Source organism: Austrofundulus limnaeus, unplaced genomic scaffold (genome assembly GCF_001266775.1).
Source record: "Austrofundulus limnaeus strain Quisiro unplaced genomic scaffold, Austrofundulus_limnaeus-1.0 Scaffold70, whole genome shotgun sequence".
Taxonomy (NCBI): domain Eukaryota; kingdom Metazoa; phylum Chordata; class Actinopteri; order Cyprinodontiformes; family Rivulidae; genus Austrofundulus; species Austrofundulus limnaeus.
This window is the reverse complement of record NW_013952472.1, coordinates 1197855-1219562: the sequence shown is the minus strand read 5'-3', so window position 1 is coordinate 1219562 and position 21708 is coordinate 1197855. Positions and strand designations below refer to the sequence as shown.

The following is a 21708-nucleotide window of genomic DNA, read 5'->3' as shown; positions in this document are numbered from 1 at the left end:
TAATAAAAATGGGCAAATGTTTTTAGTGACTGCAATTTTTAACCATTAGATAATGTCCCCTTATCTCTGTCTTTGAGAAACGGGAGGAGAGAAAACGCATCATCATCATCATCATCATTATCATCATCATCATCATCATCATCATCATCATATCATCATTATTATTATCATCATCATCATCATCATCATCATCATCAGAATGAACAATAAAATCAAACAAAACAAAGGCTGATCTAATGATCGTGCTCTCCAGACTCAAACGACTGTTTCAAAAACGAGTTTTTAAAAGAGACTTTAAATCCTGTAGAGACCCAGCAGACCTTGCAGACAATGGAAGATAGTTCCAGAGCCCAGGACCTGAAACTGAAAAGGCTCTGTCTCCTTTGGTCACACGTCGAGACCTGGAAACTAAAAGCTTTTGATTTATAGATCTTAGAGATCTATATGTGTGGTTGTAAAAGCTCAGTAAGACAAGAAGATACCAGGCCATTTAGACATTTAAAAAAAACAAAAACAAAATCTTCTAACTATTCTAAATAAAACAGTCAGACAGTGAAGAGAATACAAGATCGGAGTGAGGTGTTCATGTCGTCTTGTCCCCGTTAGTAAACGATGAACCAAAGACTGATCAACCCCACAATAAATGGAGTTGCATTAGTCCAGTCTAGAAGTGAATTATCCTCTCAAATGCATTTTGAGGACGATGATCCCTAATTATACTTATAAGCCTCAGGTAATAAAAGCTAGATTTGACTACTGCACTGATCCATTTATTAAATTTAAAATCAGACTCCAAAGTCACCCCAAGATAACAGACACATGGCCAGACGGCCCAGCAGCACTGCTGCATCCAGTTAGACTACCAGAGTTACCAAATTAAACTCAAAAGGAAAACCTCATGGTACTCGCAGTGCATACAGCTGCATGCGTTACTGCGTCTTTCTGGTTTTTGGTTTATTTGAGAGAAAAAAGAAGAAATACTGAAGAGATAATAACATATTCAGGAACGATGGTACAGAAGTTGTACGATGCTTTTGACTGTTTCTCATCATTGAAACATTATGTGACGTTTTGGAAACTGCAATAAAAGAGACAGCTGCACACCATTAAGTGTCATCTTTAGTCAAGTCATCGCAAGCAAGAAATTTATTGCCTTGTTCTGCCAACTTTGATTTCCTCTCTCTTTTTCCCATCCCGTGCCATTGCAAATGACAAAAACTTTGATTATTTAAAAGACTGAAAACTATGGCTTAATTGAAAATAGAAGCCAAAGCTGAAGGTAGTTTAAACCCTATATACTGTTGCTTTTGTAAGGAGAATCTTTGATCCCTAAAAACACCATTAGTCATATTTGACTTTTATTAGGCTCATATTAAATCTCACATTTAAAAGCTATGAAACACCCACACACACAAGCCACATCCACCGTGAACAGGTTTTCAGTCTATCAACAAAATCTGTTTTGCATTAACCAAACTGTCCTAATTAGCTTGTTAACAAACATAATACAAAACAAAATTATTATTACTAATTATGCCATAACTGTGAATTTGTTCCACTTCATCTGTTTTTAATTAATAGAAAATGTAATTAATGTTCTACTGCAAACTGAGCCACACAATATTAGTTATGGCTACTTTTCACATATCAGATACAACTGACAATAGTTTGAATACATGTATATCATTTTGGCATAGCTGTATAATTAAAATTGTTATAAAAAGTGATATATTTTTGATGACCAACAGTGTGGCCACTGCATGTGTGAAAGACAGAGGTGTGTGGTCTTTGATTTAAACCGTGAAAAAAAAGTTAAAATAAATGGAGAAAAGCCTTTTATAAAGAAGAAAATATAGTTTCCATTTAAAAATATAAATATCAAAGAGCAAGCCTATTTGAGAAATTTGCAATAAAACAAGCAGTTCACTTTTAAAACAAATAATAGTACAGCGGGTAAAATAAGTATTGAACACGTCACCATTTTTCTCAGTAAATATATTACTAGAGGTGCTAATGACATGAAATTTTCACCAGATGTYGGTAACAACCCAAGTGATCCATACATACAAAGAAATCAAACCATAAATGTCCAGAAATGAAGTTATTTGTAATAATGTGGAATGGCACAGGGAAAAAGTATTGAACACATGAAGAAAGGGAGGTGTAAAAAGGCATGGAAAGCCAAGACACCAGCTGAACTCTCTTAGTAATTAGAAAGCAAGCCTGCCCCTTGTCAGTGCAAGTTAATATCAGCTGGTTCAGTCCCAAATGATGGCCAGGTATCACACAAGAAACATCTGATGATGGGTAAAAGTAAAGARCTCTCTCAAGACCTTCACAACCTTATTGTTGCAAAGCATAATGATGGCATCGGTTACAGAAGAAAGTCTAATCTTCTGAAGGTTCCAGTGAGCACTGTTGGGRCCATAATTCAGAAGTGGAAAGAACATTATTTCACCATAAACCAACCACGACCAGGTGCTCCTCACAAGATTTCTGACAGAGGAGTGAAAAGAATTATCAGAAGAGTTGTCCAAGAGCCAAGGACCACTTGTGGAGAGCTTCAGAAAGACCTGGAATTAGCAGGTACGATTGTTTCAAAGAAAACAATAAGTAATGCACTGAACCACCATGGCCTGTATGCACACTCACCACGCAAGACTCCACTGCTGAAGAAACAGCATGTTGAAGCTCCTTTAAAATTTGCTGCACAACATTTAGACAAGCCTGTGTAATACTGGGAGAATATAGTCTGGTCAGATGAGACCAACATTGAACTGTTTGGATGCCAGAATACACATCATGTTTGGAGGTCAAATGGCACTGCACATCAGCCCAAAAACACCATACCAACAGTGAAGTTTGGAGGTGGGGACATCATGGTGTGGGGCTGTTTTTCAGCATATGGTACTGGCAAACTTCAAATAATTGAAGGAAGGATGAATGGAAAAATGTACAGAGACATTCTTGATGAAAATCTGCTTCCATCTACCAGGATGATGAAGATGAAATGTGGCTGGACATTTCAGCAAGACAATGAGCCCAAACACAAAGCCAAGGAAACTCTCAGTTGGTTTCAGAGAAAGAAACTAAAGCTGCTGGAATGGCCCAGCCAATCACCTGACCTGAATCCAACAGAAAATCTATGGAAAGAACTAAAGATCAGAGTTCATAGAAGAGGTCCACGAAAGCTTCAAGATTTGAAGACTGTTTGTGGAAGAATGGGCCAAAATCACACCTGAGCAATGCATGCCACTAGTTTCTCCATACAGGAGGCGTCTTGAAGCTGTCATTGACAACAAAGGCTTTTGTACAAAGTATTAGATAAATTTCAGTAAGAATGTTTAATACTTTTTCCGTGTGCCATTCCACATTATTACAAATAACTTCATTTCTGGACATTTATGGTTTGATTTCTTTGTATGTATGGATCACTTGGGTTGTTACCAACATCTGGTGAAAATTTCATGTCATTAGCACCTCTAGTAATATATTTACTGAGAAAAATGGTGACGTGTTCAATACTTATTTTACCTGCTGTATATATTTACAGCCTGATCTAAAAAGACTGAATACAAATGTTAGTTTGCTATTACTTTATTTAGGGCTTGTCTCAAAAAAGCTTTTATTTACTTTTTTCATTTCTTTTGGAAGCCGGTATTAAATGTTAATACTCTCATTAACTTTAGACATGACGTATTTTGATGCCTCACAAACTTGCAATTCCCAACTACTGCATAAAACTTCACTTCTGTACCAAACTGTTCATTCTCATGCAAACTTTAAATAGAGACTGAACTGACAAAATGGTAAAAAAAAAATGACTCACTCATCAGTTAAACGTGTCCTAAAACACTCTAGAGAAAACTTGACAGTCACACTTGGCCACATTTTTGAAAAACACATCGGTTGCCAAAAACTTTCATGAAACAAAAATTTGTTTAATATAATTTCTTCTCACTTTTTTTTTACAAAGTTTTGTGCTATGATATTCTGTTCACTTATTTTATGATATTAGACATTGGCTCAAACCAGTTATTCCTTTCTGTAAATGCGCTCCGGAACAGTCAGCTCCAGAACTGCAAACCTCTGGCTTTATGACGTGTACGTAAAAAAGAACAGAATGTGCTAAATGCAAGTGGCAGATAGCTGACTTTGGGAAAAGAGATAGTTTGATACCAGATAACTTAGAATATACTTTCTGTAATTTTGTCTAAGCTAAGATTTTGAGTTTTAGCTTCATGCCTGCAATGTAACCTCAACATAAAGGCATGAAGACCCTCAGGGGTGCACACCTGTGCTGTGCCATGTTCAGCACGTTCAGTTAATAAAAAGTCACTCCCAAAAAAGTACATTTACAAACCCACAATAAAGCATATTTAAAGCACAACATCATGGTCTCGCTTTAGATAACAAGGTGTATGTGCAAATATTGTCTGTAACAGACTTGTGCATGAACAAATAATTCTTTGTGTCTTACCCAAGCAGCCAATCAGTCACCTGCAGGCGTTTTGTGGGCGTAGCCTCCCTCTCCTGGATCTTAGTGAAATTATCTCCAGCTCTGCCAGATTGTTCCTGTAGTGGATACCAAGCAGACAGGGCCACGATGGGGATAATTTTTCTGTTTCTGCTGGTAGGCATTACAATTATTTTTTAAGATGTTCATTCTTTAGGTTGTTGGAGCAGAGATAAATGTAAAACTAGTCTGTTCTTCCTATTATTAAAAAAAATATGTTGAGGAATAGAAATCTCACTGACACAAACTGTTTCACACAAACGGAAGCGTGCATATTTTAGTTTCTATATTGTGCGTATAAACCTTGTGTCTTCTTTAGAATTTCATGTACTTTAGTTATCTGTAGCAATCACTTGTGGTTTTATCTAAGTATTTGTTTTACAGCTTTCTATATTGCTAAAGTGTTTTGAATAATAAGCACACAAGTGACAAGGCATCATGTTTCAAGAGGTTTCACTTGAATTATAAAAAAGCCGGTTCCTTTCTGTAAAAAAATAACACTAACAAAAGTATTTCCAAATGGTCGCATAGACACCTAATCTGAGAACCTTTATTCTCTGTCCACAATCTATATGAATAAAACTCATCACCTTTAAAGAAGGATGCATCTTAAATGGTTTCTGAAACAGACTTGGTTATAAAAGAAACCTTCCTGTTGTGAAAATAGATGCAGCTTAGGAATCTCAAATATGTAAGTTATTTTGTCATACTACTCCTCTATGATTATACCCAAGCATTTGCTTTGTAACTTTCTATTTTCCTGTGTTTTCAGTAATTTACTACGCAAATGTAAATGTGTCACGTTTGTGGATATTTAATTACAAAGGCATTTCTTAATTGTCTCGTTGACATTTAGCCTCAGGCAGAGTAGGACGCAAGTGTGTTTGTGTGGTAATGAAGTGGGTTCAAGTCTTGGAATTTTTGTGAACAAAGATTTAAGAAAATGGCCTTTCCTAAATAGAGACCTAAAGCAAAATAAATAAATAAAAAAGAAAAAAAAGACATCCCTGTTTGTCGTCTTCACTTCTTCAATGTGACAAACCAAAAGATGTTGAAGAGCCACCCCAGTCTGTGCTTTTCATCTTAGTGTTGCTGTAGTTGGACGACAGCGTTTAATCCAGCTCTTGGCCTCTATTTTCTAACTCACACTGACAAAACTTTGCATTCAGATTTTGAAATGGGGAAATTTCATTTAAATGAAGTTGATTTGAGTCTTTGACAAAGACGTAACAAAAAAAAAAAGACAAAAGTTGAAAATAAAAATTGAACATAAACTTTCTATCTCAGTTTTTATATTGGAGTCTTGGGAACTTAAATGGGAGCTTCAGTATCAGTTTTGTGATTTTCTCACGGCCCTTTTATGCATTTGCTTTTTAGGAGTTAAAAAACATGCCTTTTTGTCATCTATACAATATTTATTGGTGAAGACTCTGTCATTCAGGTCATGTTCAGTCATAAACAGAAAGTTAAAAAAGATAACTGGAGTTGAGAGAGCCCCCAAATGGAAAACAAGATGTTTTCCACTTCACAATAGAAGTCCAGCTGCCTTTGTTCTTTAACCTTTTTTTTTCCTTTTGGATTACTGTATTTATAATCAATTTTGTATAAAACACAAACATATTTTTAAAGTGTCAAACTTTGTCAACTAGGGTCTGCTCATGTTTGTTTAAACTGACATATCAGTTTTGGCTAAACTAATGTTTTTGTTGAAAATGTATCACAATTTCTATTTTAACTAAGAAATATAAAGCATTTGCTGGGATTTTTGTTAAATCTAATCTAATCTAATATATATATATATATATATATATGCCTATATTATGTAATCTTTCCGTACATATACAGTGGTTTGCAAAAGTATTCATACCCCTTGAACTTTTCCATATTTTGTCACATTACAACCACAAACATAAATATATTTCACTGGAATTTAATGTGAAAGACCAACACAAAGTGGTATACAATTGTGAAGTGGAAGCAAAATTTTACATGAATCAAAACATTTTTTACAAATAAAAAACTGAAAAGTGCGATGTGCAAAATTATTCAGCCCCCCTGAGTCAATACTTTGTGGAGCCACCTTTTGCTGCAATTACAGCTGCAAGTCTTTTAGGGTATGTCTCCACCAGCTTTGCACATCTAGTGACTGCAATTCTTGCCCATTCCTCCTTGCAAAACAGCTCAAGCTCAGTCAGATTGGATGGAGAGCGTTTGTGAACAGCAGTTTTGAGATCTTGCCACAAATTCTCAATTGGGTTTAGGTCTGGTCTTTGACTGGGCCATTCTAACACATGAATATTCTTTTTTTTAAACCACTCCATTGTAGCTTTGGCTTTATGTTTAGGGTCGTTGTCCTGCTGGAAGGTGAACCTCCGCCCCAGTCTCAAATCTTTTGCTGACTCCAACAGGTTTTCTTCCAAGATTGCCCTGTATTTGGCTCCATCCATCTTCCCATCAACTTTGACCAACTTCCCGGTCCCTGCTGAAGAGAAGCACCCCCAGAGCATGATGCTGCCACCACCATATTTGACAGTGGGGATGGTGTTTTCAGAGTGATGTGCAGTGTTCTTTCTCCGCCACACATAGCGTTTTGCATTGTGGCCAAAAAGTTCAATTTTGGTCTCGTCTGACCAAAGCACCTTCTTCCACATGTTTGCTGTGTCCTCAACATGGCTTCTGGCAAACTGCAAACGGGACTTCTTATGGTTTTCTTTTAACAATGGCTTTCTCCTTGCCACTCTTCCATAAAGACCACATTTGTGTAGTGCACGACTAATTGTTGTCCTGTGGACAGTTTCCCCCACCTGAGCTGTGGCTCTCTGCATTTCATCCAGAGTCACCATGGGCCTCTTGGCTGCCTCTCTGATCAGTGATCTCCTTGTTCGGCCTGTAAGTTTAGGTGGACGGCCTTGTCTTGGCAAGTTTACTGTGGTGCCATACTCTTTCCATTTCCGGATGATGGATTGAACAGTGCTCCGTGAGATGTTCAAAGCTTGGGAAATCTTTTTATAACCTAAGCCTGCTTTAAACTTCTCCAAAACCATATTCCTAACCTGTCTGGTGTGTTCTTTGGACTTCATGATGCTGTTTGCTCCCCAATATTCTCTTAACCTACATCTGAGGCCGTCACGGAGCAGCTGTATTTGTACTGAGATTAGATTACACACAGGTGGACCCTTTTGAGTCATTAGCAGTCATCAGGCAACTTCTGAATGCAATTGGTTGCACTCAGGGAAAAGGGGGCTGAATACTTTTGCACGTCACACTTTTCAGTTTTTTATTTGTAAAAAATGTTTTGATTCATGTAAAATTTTGCTTCCACTTCACAATTGTATACCACTTTGTGTTGGTCTTTCACATTAAATTCCAGTGAAATATATTTATGTTTGTGGTTGTAATGTGACAAAATATGGAAAAGTTCAAGGGGTATGAATACTTTTGCAAACCACTGTACAATGTTAAAAGCAGAAAATTTTAGCCAAGCCTTCCATGCAACGAAATCTATGTTTATGAAATAATTCCTGGCTCTACAACATTTTTCTGCTTTTCAATAAAATGCAAAGTGGTTTTAAAAAGGACCAAAGACTGAAACATGAAGGCTACAGGACAAACATGTAGACTTGCATACTGAGAAATAAAAAACGGTCGTAGCAGCAAATAAAATATTGTGGACAAAAACAGCAGTAAATTCTGCCCTATAAGGAAAATAAGTATAAAGGAGCAGTGAATCAGATGTTACAGCACATACTCCATTGTATGCACTTTACGGTCTTGTTTTTCTGTTGCATGCAGGTTGCATTAGCAGCCGTTGGAGAAAGTCATGGTAAACAGGTAAATGTTTATTATTTATAAAATAACTCTTGCATTTTCCACCAAAGGGAAATTGAAGCAATGGTTTGGTTTTTATTTGAATATTAGGGACACTTGTTGCGCTCCAAAAGAAGATGGGTCCTGTCCACAATTGAGTTAGAGGAGGAAATGAAAGTGACATATCCATACAAAATTTCTACGGTAAAGTCGCTGTTTTTTCTTTTTTCATACAAAAACAGCTTAATGTTTTTCTCATATTAAATACTCATGTAAGATATATATTTCTCTTTTAGATGTATAATGACAAGACTGAAGGGAAAGCATATGAATTTGTGATAAGTGGCGATGGTGTAGACGAAGGATTGTTCTCTATTGATAAAAAATCTGGAGACGTGTTTGTGCACCAACCAATTGACAGAGAGAAAAAGTCAACATATCATGTGAGCCTGCCTGGGATTATCCATTATGCTAATTATTAAACAATACAATATATAGTCACTGAAAATGTTTTACTTGAGTACTTTAATCCACAGATCACTTTTGATGTTTTGAACCCAGAAACCGGACAAGGACTTGACAAGAACCTAGCTTTTGATGTCGATATAAAGGACATAAATGACAACCCACCTAGATTTGTCAATTTAAAGCAAAAAGCCGCTGTGATGGAGAATGCAGAGGAGGGTAAGTATACATTATTGTAAATATTTTAATTGTAGTAAATATGGTAAATAATTTACCATTTATTGTATTTTAATTGTGTGCAGATTTTCTGTTTGCTGTCACTTAATCCATTTAATCCCATTTTTTTCCCTGCAAAATAAATTAATACATTTCATTTCTTAGACCTCCCTAACACATTTTTTTATCATTTTATGTCGATTATGTTAGTGAAAATGTAGGTTTTGTACCTGGCAATAATTGTTGCCGGTGGGAAACAGCATCTACATTGACACAAATCCTTTATTCTGACCTATTACACACATAAAAATAAAAATAACAGTATCATGCATAACATATTATAACAAGGCATGGGTACAAGTTCAACAATGACTGTGATGTAGCACAGTGCTTTTCAAAGTGGGGGTCACGGGCCCCTGAGGGGTCGCCAGGGAGCATTACAGGGTCCTCAGAAAGCTGGAGGGGAAAAAAGGGGGAAAAGGACAAAAATCTGTAATTTTAATCTAATGAATGTTTTAAATTATTATAATAAATTTGAATTTGTTTTTCAATCATCATTTGAAAATATAATTTATTGAAACTTCATTTAGGAGAGCAGTTTGTTCTTATTGTCAACAGCTGTTTTTTCAGTGGGATAGTGTTCAAAACATGTAAGTTAATAAAACTCTTATGCTAAACAAATAAAAAAATTATTAAAACTGATTTCAAAACATTTTAACATTTTACATATTTTGCAGCATTGTTTATGGGTTTGCAAAGGGGGTTACTGACCAAACGCTAATGCTGATTGGGGGGCCACAGCATGGAAAAGTTTGGGAACCCCTGATGTAGCACACATCATTTTGGGGGTATTTTAGGTCTAAAAGACATAAAACATCTGATAGTTTTAAGCTGAGTGGGAAAAACCCATAAAATAAACAGAATAAACAGCCAAACCTTTGACAGCTAGCATAGCTCTGTCTGTGTGTTATGACAGTGGCAACAATTGTTGCCATGCTTACATTCACTCTCCTCACGATCAAAAGATGCATGCAGACATAAAATTCTCACTATATCTCAACAGAAGACTCTTTAAAGAATATATCTACAAAATATTTCAGTTATATCTGTTTATTAAGGTATTTTACTCAATCCCTTTATTACCAGTTTGAGGTAGACTTTTCCCTCCAGCAGGGCAGGAAGGAAGTCAAGGGGTGTGGTCACATGACCATTCACACTAACAACATGAAATTGATATGGCTAAGAGTAAACAGCCTATAATTGTGTTGTAAAACTTAAATTAGCTGCCCAAATCCAAAATAACACTTTTAGAGCTTTCAAACAGAAAACAAAAATGTCTGGCAACAATTGTTGCCAGTGGGATTAAATCAAATATTCAAGGAACAAAAGCTTTTTTGCAGTAATTTTAGATTTTGAAAATAGGGCGCCACTAATGGGGGCAGGACAATGGTCACCCACTCCTATAAAATTGATAATTCCATAACTGTTTTTTCTAAAAACAAAAAGAAAACTTTACATGTCAACAACAAAACTAATCTCCTGAAATAAATTATTTTAGGGTTTTTGGTTCTGGTGTGCCACCCCAAAAGTTTCAGTGACCCCTGCACGGCCACTCCATTTAAAAACCACCGTTTGAATGGGGTAGAATTCCCATTAAATCATAAAGTTTAATCCTTGATTTAAGTAAATAATCATACCCGGACATGATCTTTTTCACTGTTGCCTACAGTCACATACTTGTGTTTTTGTGTAATTTTCTTGGTTTCCTTTGTTCACCTTCTGAAAGGCTACCTGGCTGCATCTATTGAGGCTGTAGACTTCGATCAGGAAAACACAATTAATTCAACAGTTAAGATCAACGTGACTAAGCAAGAGCCATCATCTCCCCAAATTGTAGCACATCAGATTGATGACAGAATGGCTCGACTCAAATTTAAAGGATGCTTTGATTACAGTGTAAGACACAATTATTTGTTTAATCCAAACTAATTAAAAGTTGTTGACATGCAAACCCCATGTCAATAATACACTGTACCTAAAGTATAACATTTTTATGTTTCAGAAAGCAAACATGTATAAAATTCACGTTATGGCATATGATCTAGGAAAGCCACCCCTTAACAGCACTGCTGTTATTAATCTCTTTGTTATTGACAAAAACAGTCATCAACCAACATTCAAGCAGAGGGAGGCAAGTATTGATATAATATCATTACTTTTCATTTTTTGATAATAAAATTAATGTGTGCAACTTTTCTGTCCTTTAGTACCAAGTTAATGCTATGGAAATGACCACCTATGATGATCTTATGAGAGTTTCAGTGGAGGACAAAGACACTCCAAACACAAACGGCTGGCGTGCCAAGTACTACTTCATCAGCGGCAACGAGGAAGGAATCTACAGCATTAAAACTGACCCAAAAACAAACGAGGGTGTGCTGAGCATTGTGAAGGTAACAACTACTATCTAGCTGACAGAAAACATCACACAAGTTAAATTCCAACAGCAGTTGCACTTGTACTGATCTCAACGTTTTGTTTTGTACAGGAAAAGAATTTTGCCGTAACCACTTTGGTAAACTTGAAAATTGGTGTTGAAAATATTGAACCGTTAACTATTTGTAAAGACAATAAACTGATCAAAGAGCCAAAGAATCTTCCACCTCAAGATTCAGTCAATATCACAGTGACAATGAATGACACCAATGATGCACCAGAGTTTGAAAAATATTCAGATGATGTGTACCAGACGGAGGAATCGGAGCCAGGCCAAGTGCTGTACAAACCAATTGTTAAGGATATCGACTCTCCCACATTCAGGTATGGTCTCAATATATTGCATGTCTGTGAACAAGAAAGAAAGTAGTAAAGTCTGTTTGTTTGGCCGTTTGTATATTTGGCAGAACTATTGAAAAAAACAATTTTTAAACGAAAAATTTGGACAAGTGGCGATTATTTGTGTATTTACAAAACGAGAAATCAGCAACTTGAGATAGGTTGCTTACATCCAAAAACTGGCAACTCAACTGAGGAGTCAACCCCATTTTCTAAAAAATCCTAATGTTTATTTTATGGTTAAAATGCATATTATTGAACTAATATATGATCCCTAAAAGGCCTAGCAATGTTATGTGAAAATATTTTATTCATATTTATCAATTTATCAAGTCATTTCTGGACATCAGCAAAAAATAATATAACCAGTGTTTTGTATAAATTATTCAATGAAATGAGTAAATGAGAATAAAGCAGCAACAAAAAGTTTTCAAAGGTTTAAATACAGCAATGTGGTGGCAAAAGTCAACCATGCAGTTACAATGAGTTAAATTTGTTCTATACTTTGTTACAAAATAAAGCTAATTCTGGCATTGCATGTAATGTTTTTGAAACAGCTTTTATTATGAAAAGAAACACAATGAAAAGGTTTTAAATCTAAAACGTTTAAGTCAGTATGAAAAGTGTTCACTGTAGCATCTGTGTGTAACCAAAAACTTTCACGAACGTTTTGTGCCATTCAACTTGTTTTGACCTTTGTCTCCTGAATGTATGAACTGTCAACTGTTTAATTTTTTGATTTTTCCAACTTTGACCAGGTTTATCCTGGTAGATGATCCAGCTCACTGGGTGTCTATTGATGAAAAAACAGGAGAAATCAAAACAATCCAAAAGATGGATCGAGAGTCCCCTTTTGTCGATGAGGACAATGTTTACAAAATTGTCATTGCTGCAATTGATGATGGTATGAGATGACTTTAATTTACAGTATACGGTATTTTAACAAATGACTTGAACTAATTGATTTTTCCTCTTGCTGCGGTTTCCAAGGAGTACCTGCTGCCACAAGTACATGCACTGTCAAGGTGCACCTCAGAGACATCAATGACAACACTCCCACACTGGTCAACAAGACCATGATCATGTGTGGAAACAGAGTCAACAAGATCATGGTCCCTGTTAGGGATGCTGACGCTGAGCCGTTTAGTGGCCCCTTCAGTTTTAACTTGGAGAAAGATGAAACTGTGAATCAACGCTGGAAATTAGAACCTGCTCACGGTTGGTCCATAACTCAACATTTTGAAATTCTTTTTGGTTTAAAAAAAATCTAACAGCCACTGGATACTTCTCTTTTTATATAAAACAGGTGAAGTGTGTGGCCTTGTTAGCCGGACAACACTGCCCTATGGTAACTACTCTGTGCCGCTGGTGATTGAAGATAAACAGAACATGATTGGACATCAGACTCTGGAAGTGATTTTGTGCGACTGTGATGACGGTGATGTTTGCCGTAAAGAAATGCCACTCACAACTAACATGTCTGGAGCAGGCATTGGACTCATTGTTGCTGGATTGCTTTTGTTTTTGTGTGAGTATGAGGATTGTTAGACAGACGTAAAATCTAGAAAATGATTGGAAGTGGGATAGTTCTGTACTTTTTCCTATGAGAAAAAATATTTATATCATAAATATTTATATATAGTGTATTATACTGTATTGTCAGCATGATGGCTCAGTGGGTTAGCACTGATGCACTACACCAAAAAGCTCCTGGACCTTTTTCTGTGTGGAGTTTGTGCTTGCGTGAATATACCCCGGCTACTCCGTTTTCCCCCACAGATCAAAATCTTGTCCAATAGGTTGCATTCAGGCACAGACGTCCCTTGCAAAAGAGATCTGTGATCTTAATGAGATTTGCCCGATTAAGTAAATGTTAATAATAATATTAATAATAATAATAATAATAATAATAATAAATTTAGATGATATTTCAATCACATTAATGTACCTGCTGCCTAATCACTCAGCCAAAAAATATTTACTTAAACAGAAAAAAATACATTTTACAATGCAATGCAGTATTCTCACATAATGAGAAAATGTTCTCCAAAATGTGTCACACAACTTTTATGCAGCAAGAAATAAGAGTACCTTATTCAACACAGAATTTAAACAAGATAAATGGGTATTTAAAAAAATGACCAAAAAATAGTTTATACACATTAACACCACATTAATACACATTAATGTTTGAATAAGGTTTGATGGGTAAAAAATAAAATCTAGAAAAAAAAACAAATTAAGTTGTGTTTATGTAATATACAGTATGTAAACTGTTTCTTTGTTGTAACTGGATGTGCCGGCAGTGCTTTTGCTCGCTATTGGGTGTTGGGCTGGAAAGAAGACATTTAAATATATGGAGAACGATGAGGGCAACCAGACGCTCATCAAGTACAACCAAGAAGGAGGGGGTGCTACTTGTATGGTATGTTACTTGTGATGTAGTTGTGCAAATTAAGTAAAACATCCCTCTATCAAGTACATCAGTGTTTATTTTATTATTTTTTGTCCTTTTTTTTTGTATTCTCTATCAGGCTGAACCTCCTCTTCTCCTGACACCAACCACTGATATAAATGTGACAGATGGCATCAAGCAGGGCTTTGTGCAGGTAATTACTGCATTTTTTATGCTCATTCATCCTTTTCATATTTGCTATTCAAAGAGAGCACACTAAAAAAACTACCCATAAGCAGGACTGGTCACCTTTTGTGAAGAAATCTTGCATTTTATGAACTAATGAATGAAAATTTCCAATCAGTTGTATGCTTTTATTTGGCTTTCCAAATGATAGAGATATTAAATGTAAGCTCTGGCTGTTGTAAATAAATAGAAAGGAAGTCAGATATATAAAGGGTGGTTTAAAAATGAAGTTTAGAGTAGCATGGCATAAAATGAGTTTTCCCATGTATACATTTACCACATTTAGGCATAACGTGCAAGAGAAGAGTTTAAATGTAAGACACAAGTGTGTATCTGTACAGATAAAAAGTCACTGGGATGATTACATGCAATTTCAGTATTTTCTAATAGGCTTATATTTGAATATAATAACAGGGTGTGATTCAAAAACAAGCATGTATTTTTAAAGGTGTAATTTCCCATGTCATACCTTTTAACTCTTTTAAATGATGCGAGTTTGACTGTATGATTTACGATTTTGTTTTGCTCAACTAGCAAACTGAGTTGGCCCCGGGGATGTTCAGCACTGTGGACACGTACAACTCAGTACACAATATTGTAAGTAACCTGTTTTTAAATCAATCTAAGTGAAAACGAACAGCAACAACAAAAGAATTACATACGTAGTGTTTGCTTTAGAATTATGATTTGGCCAACGGTTGAATTGTATGAAACATGAATATTTCTCAGAAAGATATTTCTCTGATTTACCCCTACTTTTTTGTTATGCCAACAGTATAACATGCAGACAACAAGCTTGGGGCAACAGAGAGGGTCTCGTAGAAGTTATGAGGGGCCATCCAGAGTGAGTGAATATAACAGTATAATTCTGTTTCCAGCCTCTTTTGACCTTTTTTGTAGATTTGTGTTTTGTTGTGGCATTTATGAAGCTTTATTGCAATGTAATTGTGTTAAGCTGACACACTGCTGGTCTAAATCCACAAGATGGTGCTGAAACCTGAATTTCAATTGTGTTTTTGGATATGCTTCTGATTTTTTCTGCTTGCTTTTATCATTTTTGGCAACACATACACACATGCTTTTCAGCTCACACATTTACCAACGTTTTTATAAAATAGAATAAAAATTTATTTTCTGATTATTTACTATAAATTAAAATAGTGATACAGTTTATTAATCAAAACATGCATTGCCTATTAATTGTTTTTTTCTGGATTTATGTTAAACTGCATGAATTTAAAGCATGCACTCACTTTCACTGTATTCAAATGTGTAATAATGAAGAGTTCATTTTATTTCTTTTTATTTAGCCTTTTCATGAATAAGGTGCACACAGAAAAAATAAGTAATAAATATAACTAGTCCTCCTTGCAAGTTTTATCTTAATATTGGTAAAATTAACATAATCTTTTTTGTTTCCTGAGGCTGAGCTGTTGTAGCCAACTTTAATCAGGCTAAAATGTTTTCTGAAAGTTTCGTTAAAATACATGTTGGTTTTTAAGAACCAACCAAGAACTTGGGTGGCTGTGATGGACTGGTTAGAGGAGTTGTCCTGTAACTCGTAGGTTGCTGGTTTAATGCCCCATTCCATCTGTCTCAGTCGTTATGTCCTTGGGCAAGACACTTCACCCTCCTCGTCTACCAGTGGTGGTCAGAGGGTCCAGTGGCACCAGTGCATGGCAGCCCTGACTCTGTCAGTGTGCCCCAGCTGTGGCAACATTCTAGCTTACCATCACCCAGCATCTTTAAGTGTCCTAAAAATATCAATTCATTATTAGGAAACTGTTCCAACAGAAAAGACAAATTAACACAAAGAAAAGGGTTTTCATGACCAACCACAGTATATCTGCGAGTGAGAAAATATTCCTGCGTTAAAAGAAAGTTAGCATGCCATGGCTAATGTGTCTCTCAGATTTGTTTAAGACAAAACTGTACTTTTGTTTCCTTTGTTCAGAGTGCATCCTGGAATTCCAACAGGAGGCAAACAGTTCAAGTAAGCAGCACTTCCATTGACATTAAAAGTCTATACTAAACAAAAAAATAAAAATAAAAAATGCATGATAAGTTAGCGCCTGTGTGCTCAGAAATTTCCAATACACTAAGGTCATATAATTTCACATTATTTCTTCCTGCAAACAGAAGTCAATCTACAAACATTCTATGAGCTCATGGTCAGATAACAGGCGCCTCGGAGGTCAAATCAATCAGGTAAGAGGCAATAAGCAATGAGTTTAAACTGGACAATTAGTATTACAACACTTTTCTTTCAAACAGGAAAAAAAGCGACTTTTTAAATTCTTATATCCTTCAGAGAGTTTACACAATAAATGAAGATGACCCGAGTTTCATGGAATACAACCCTGTCATCTATGGCTATGAGGGCGAGGGCAGCAGATGCCAATCACTGGACCAGCTGTCGATCAACAACCAGGATGACGATCTGCACTTTTTGGATGATCTTGGGCCAAAATTCAAGAACTTGGGAGAGATCTCTAAGAACTCCCAAAACATACAGATGTAAAAGGCACTGCTTGGATGGAAATTTTGATGTAAACTCTTCCTTCCTAGTTTCTGATTACAGTTGTGGACTGCTTTAAGTGGACTCTAGTTGGATTTTCTACCTATGTATTTTGTAAACTATGGACTTGAACATGTCACATCTTTCAAGCCAGGTATTGCATAGTTGCACCTATCCATGAAACATGCTTTCTGTACAGCATGTCACGCTCTGGTGATTCTAAAAGGCTGGATTTTCTTAGTAACTGGATGTATTTGCTTTTCTATTTTTCTAAGGCATAAGGTTTAAGTATCACTTAAAAGAGCAATATTTCAAGCTTGGTGGTTTTGCCAGGAGAGTATTATTTTGACATTTACTGTAACAGAAGGACTGTGGGTATTTTTTTGGTTTGTGAAATATAAAGTTCATAAGTACCTATGCAATCTTTTTTTGTAAAAAGAGAGTTTTAAGGAGAACCAGCCTAAAGCCCCATCTACACAGGTGCAGCTTTAAGCGCTTCTCAAAGATTCAGCTTTGGCCAAATGTGTCTTTATTTCCAGTGTTTGGATCCGTCACCCTTGTGGTGGTTCCAGGCGGGTGAAAGCAATTATTGTGCACAAGTGATAATGTCAGCAGACTGTTGCCCATGGTATAGATTAACTGAGTCAAGGCAAAACTTGAAAACACCTCCTTGAGAGAGATGCAAACGGCTCCGTCAAGCTCAGTATGAAATAAGCAGGTAAACTGGGAGGTTTTGGACAAAGTGGCCACCCAGTTAAGGCCCTGTCACACTAGACAAATTATGCCAACTTAAGAAACATTTTTTTTATGTCTAAATTGCTAAGAAAAGTTATAAATTTGATCAATTTGTTCGAATTACATTATGTAGTAGGGGTGCACCAAAAATGGTTTTACATCAGAATCGTGATTCTCATTTACAAAGATTCAGAATCAATTTAAAATGTCCCTAAATCGATTTTATATAAAGAAAACAAACATAAAGTATATCCAGTGGCTGTCAGCCTCCATTTTGTAACTACATGGGATGTCCTGACATCATCACGCAGCTGCTTCTGGAACATGTGAATGCGCAGAAAGCACCAAAACAAAGAGGAAACTACAAAACTGGAGGAGAGAGAGATTCAACTGGACCTGTCTTCATTGAATGTTAAGATTTGGGCTCATTTTGTTTTTTACTGAATGAGTCTGAGTTTGACATGAGCGAAGTGTGCGAGGTTTGCAAAATGCAGATGAAGCACTTTGGGAACATGGCAAATGGGCTCACATTATCAGTTTTGAATGACATATCGATTTTGAATCGAATCGTGGCCCCAAAAATCAGAATCGAATCGAATCGTGAAAGAGTAAAAGATTCCCACCCCTGTTATGTACATGCCGAAAAGAAGCTTCCTGTTGATTTTTATTCATTTCCACCTTCAATGTAGATGTCTTTAAAATGTTCATAAGTTGGCACAAGTTGTCTAGTGTGACAGGGCGCCTAAACACGCACACATATAAACAGTGCAACAACAACAACAAAAAAAGTCTGACAACCGAACAATAAAACCAACTGAATACGCCTGCTGACAATCCACCCACGATCACCTCATCAGAGTGACGGACGAACTGCCATGGAGGCACGTACACAATAAACCAAACATATGAAACAGTTAGGGTGAGACTTAAATCTCACTGGATAAAGTTAAACAATCAGTAACTAAAAAGAATGATTTCAACAAATTGTACATATTGGTTGTTTGTGATGTGGTGGAACAATGGTTAACTTTGCAGATTCAAAAAAAAAGATCAAATCTTTTCATTATTATTTTTTTTTGCTTATAAGCAACTTTGGACTTGTCTAAAATATGTTTTATTTTTATTATTTTTTAGAGATTTTTAGTTTGAGATTTGCTAAAATATGCACTCTGCAAACTTTGAATGTCAAAATGTTAAGTATATGTGACAGTTTCCAATCTACTTTTGGAACCTTCATATAAACAGCAAAAAGGGCCTGTTGACCATAAAGCCCCACACAATGCTTGTATTTACCCAATTCTTTTTGTTTCACTGTTTTTACATGTTTTTGTACTGCAAACTGGGTGGTTCATAAGAACAAGCAGGGTGTGTGAATTATAAAAACAATGCTATCAGGCTGGATCAGTGTCTCTTTGCTTATTGAAAACACAACATTTAGTGTCAACAATTCTGGATGTGTTTCTGACGTCATGAGGCCGAGTCGTGTGAAAAGGATGAAAATGGCTTTTAAAGAAAACACTGAACTACTGCAGCTTTTTGTAAAGGTGAATACAAACACAGAACAGTTTGGTTAATGGATTTGAAGAGTTTTTTTTTGGATGTACTGACCTCTTGTCAACCTGTTAAATACGATCTGTCCTAACCACATACTGTTCCAGTTTAAGGCTTGCATTTAGCCAAGTTTAATGCTCCTTTCATGGTGACAAACAAATTAAAGAGTGACTTGTCTTGACTTAAAACTTTAATACAGATTACACTTTGCAAAAAACTAAAATAATAATCACATAGTACTTTGTGTTAGTATAAAAACTCAGTTTTGTCTTTTTTAATAAAATAATGGTTTTCATTGTCACTGCAAAAAGCTAGATCCATTTTGTGTGGAGTCTGAATGTGTTTTGTGTCTTGTGAGAATCTTCTCAGTCTAAAAGCATGTACTGTATGATTGTCGTAGAGTTTCACTGAAGGGGTGAGTCTGTGTGTGTATGACTGTTTGTTTTAGTCTTGTGATGGACTGAAACTTCTCCAGGCTGTACCAGTGGCAATATCTACAAATATTAACACATCTAAAATGCACCATGCATGTTTTCCAGTATCTTAAATCAAAAACTTTCAGTTACAGTCACTTTGTGCTTTCAGAAGCAAAACATAGCTGTGATCTGACACGACTGTAGTGACTTGTCAGATCAAAGCATTGTGACAGTAATGGCAAGATTTAAATTTGCGATAAAGCAGAACTTGAGCTTGTTATCTTCTATAGCACCGTGCACTTTTAACAGTGAACAGAGATTACACCATCTTGATCCAAACTCTTTCATCTAATGTAGGACATCTTAAGACATGCTGAGCCTTGACGTTATTAAAATATGAACTTAACTCAGTTCAGGACTCTATATTTATTCTGCCCTGGGGAGTTTTTACTTCCAAGTTTTAGCTCTTTGATTTTTTTTCCTTTTTTTTCCAACCTAAGTATGCTATGTTTAAACTTGTCTGTCTTGCCTTGAGAAACAGCCAAGTTTAATGTGTTTAATGTGTGACTCACTGCCTTATCTCATGTGTTGGCACAATTGTTTTACTTTGGTTTTTCCACAGAATTGGTTTGAACACCACTTTAGTGGCCCCCACCTGTTGAGTGGGAGAGAGGGGGGAAAGTTTGAATACTGTATTTACAAGTAACAGCATGTTCCTTTCATTAAGCAATTTTACTCTTTCATTCAAATATTTTTATCCCCTTCAAATGGGTTTCTTAAGCCACCAACACATTGTCTTTTGACAGTAAAGTTGTTTAATCCAAACCAGCAGTGGAGCATTAAGGTCAATTCATCAACACTTGCTATAAAGTTCATAATTATAGCCTATCTTGTACCGTTTGTAAAGGATTTTTTTGGGCATTCAAGTTTATTTGATGTAAAAGAAACCTCTATAGTATTTTTTGTAATCTCTTAATAAGTGACAAGAAAAGACACCCATCAGACAAACAAGCACAAGTGGAAAAACCTGTTCTTAAGTGAAGTTGCCAGGTGCAGTCAAGGCGTAATAAAGAAAGTAAAATGCAAAACTGTCCTTTGAAAAAAAACAAAACAACCTACTCTAAATCATTTATATTAGGTGAACATTTAGAGGAACTATTTTTTAAGCTTAGCATACTTCTAAAATAGGAACGTCAGACCTCAGAAAACACGTCAGGCTACAATGGATATAGAGGATTTATGAAAGAAAGAGCATGTAAAAAGAAACATCCCTAAACATAAATGTAGTTTAAGAGAAACATAGCAATAAGAAGTTTTACGTAAATCAATATGATAAATGAGAAAGAAAATGCTTCACGTTTATTTTACATAGATTAACCACATTAATTACATTACATTGATCATCTGTGCAAATTTTACACTATCTGGTTTATGAATCCAGTTTTGTCTGCATCGGTGCAAAAATATCCAGGACTTTTTGTTTTTCTCAAAACAAGTTTGTCATTTGGCAAACTTGGCCGTTGGTCTTTTATGGACATGCACTGCCGGATTTTGTCTAGTTTCACATTTGATCTTTTTTCCTGAGAAGGGATTTTATCATTGGGTTTCAAATCAAATTTAAATCAGAATGAAACATTGGTTGCTGCTGACTGTTCAGAAAAGGCACAGTCATGTAAAATGGTAAATGGTGGTGGTGGAACTGGTTGACATTTCAGACAATCTTGAAACACCTAACCCAAAACAACTGCAGTCACAACTGATAGGAAACATTTCCTCAATGAAACGTGTCATGTGTAATTCATAAAATCCTTCCAAACATAAATCAGCTTCTTAAGCAAAAATAAAGGTTAACAGTTCTGCTATAATGGTCCTACACTGAATTGACATTTAATACCACTGTTGAATTAGTAGTGATCATCTTGCTAATACAGATGTTTTGAAAAAAGGTAAAGAAAGTGCATTTCAAAGGAAAATTTTAGAGCCTCAAACTCCATCATATATATATATA

The 21708-nt window shown here is 35.9% G+C and overlaps 1 protein-coding gene across 1 annotated transcript; it reads left to right on the top strand.

Annotated features, from left to right (window-relative positions):
- The first annotated feature begins 4594 nt into the window (after window positions 1-4594).
- cdh26.1 (cadherin 26, tandem duplicate 1) lies at window positions 4595-17415 on the top strand. The gene is made up of 19 exons (XM_014010545.1): window positions 4595-4633; window positions 8309-8347; window positions 8435-8527; window positions 8620-8766; window positions 8860-9007; window positions 10791-10960; window positions 11067-11195; window positions 11272-11457; window positions 11553-11824; window positions 12598-12743; window positions 12830-13057; window positions 13146-13367; window positions 14146-14264; window positions 14374-14448; window positions 15015-15077; window positions 15256-15324; window positions 16435-16473; window positions 16620-16688; window positions 16792-17415. The coding sequence occupies exons 1-19, from the start codon at window positions 4607-4609 to the stop codon at window positions 16999-17001; spliced, it is 2451 nt and encodes an 816-aa protein (XP_013865999.1). The 5' UTR covers window positions 4595-4606; the 3' UTR covers window positions 17002-17415.
- Window positions 17416-21708: the final 4293 nt, after the last annotated feature.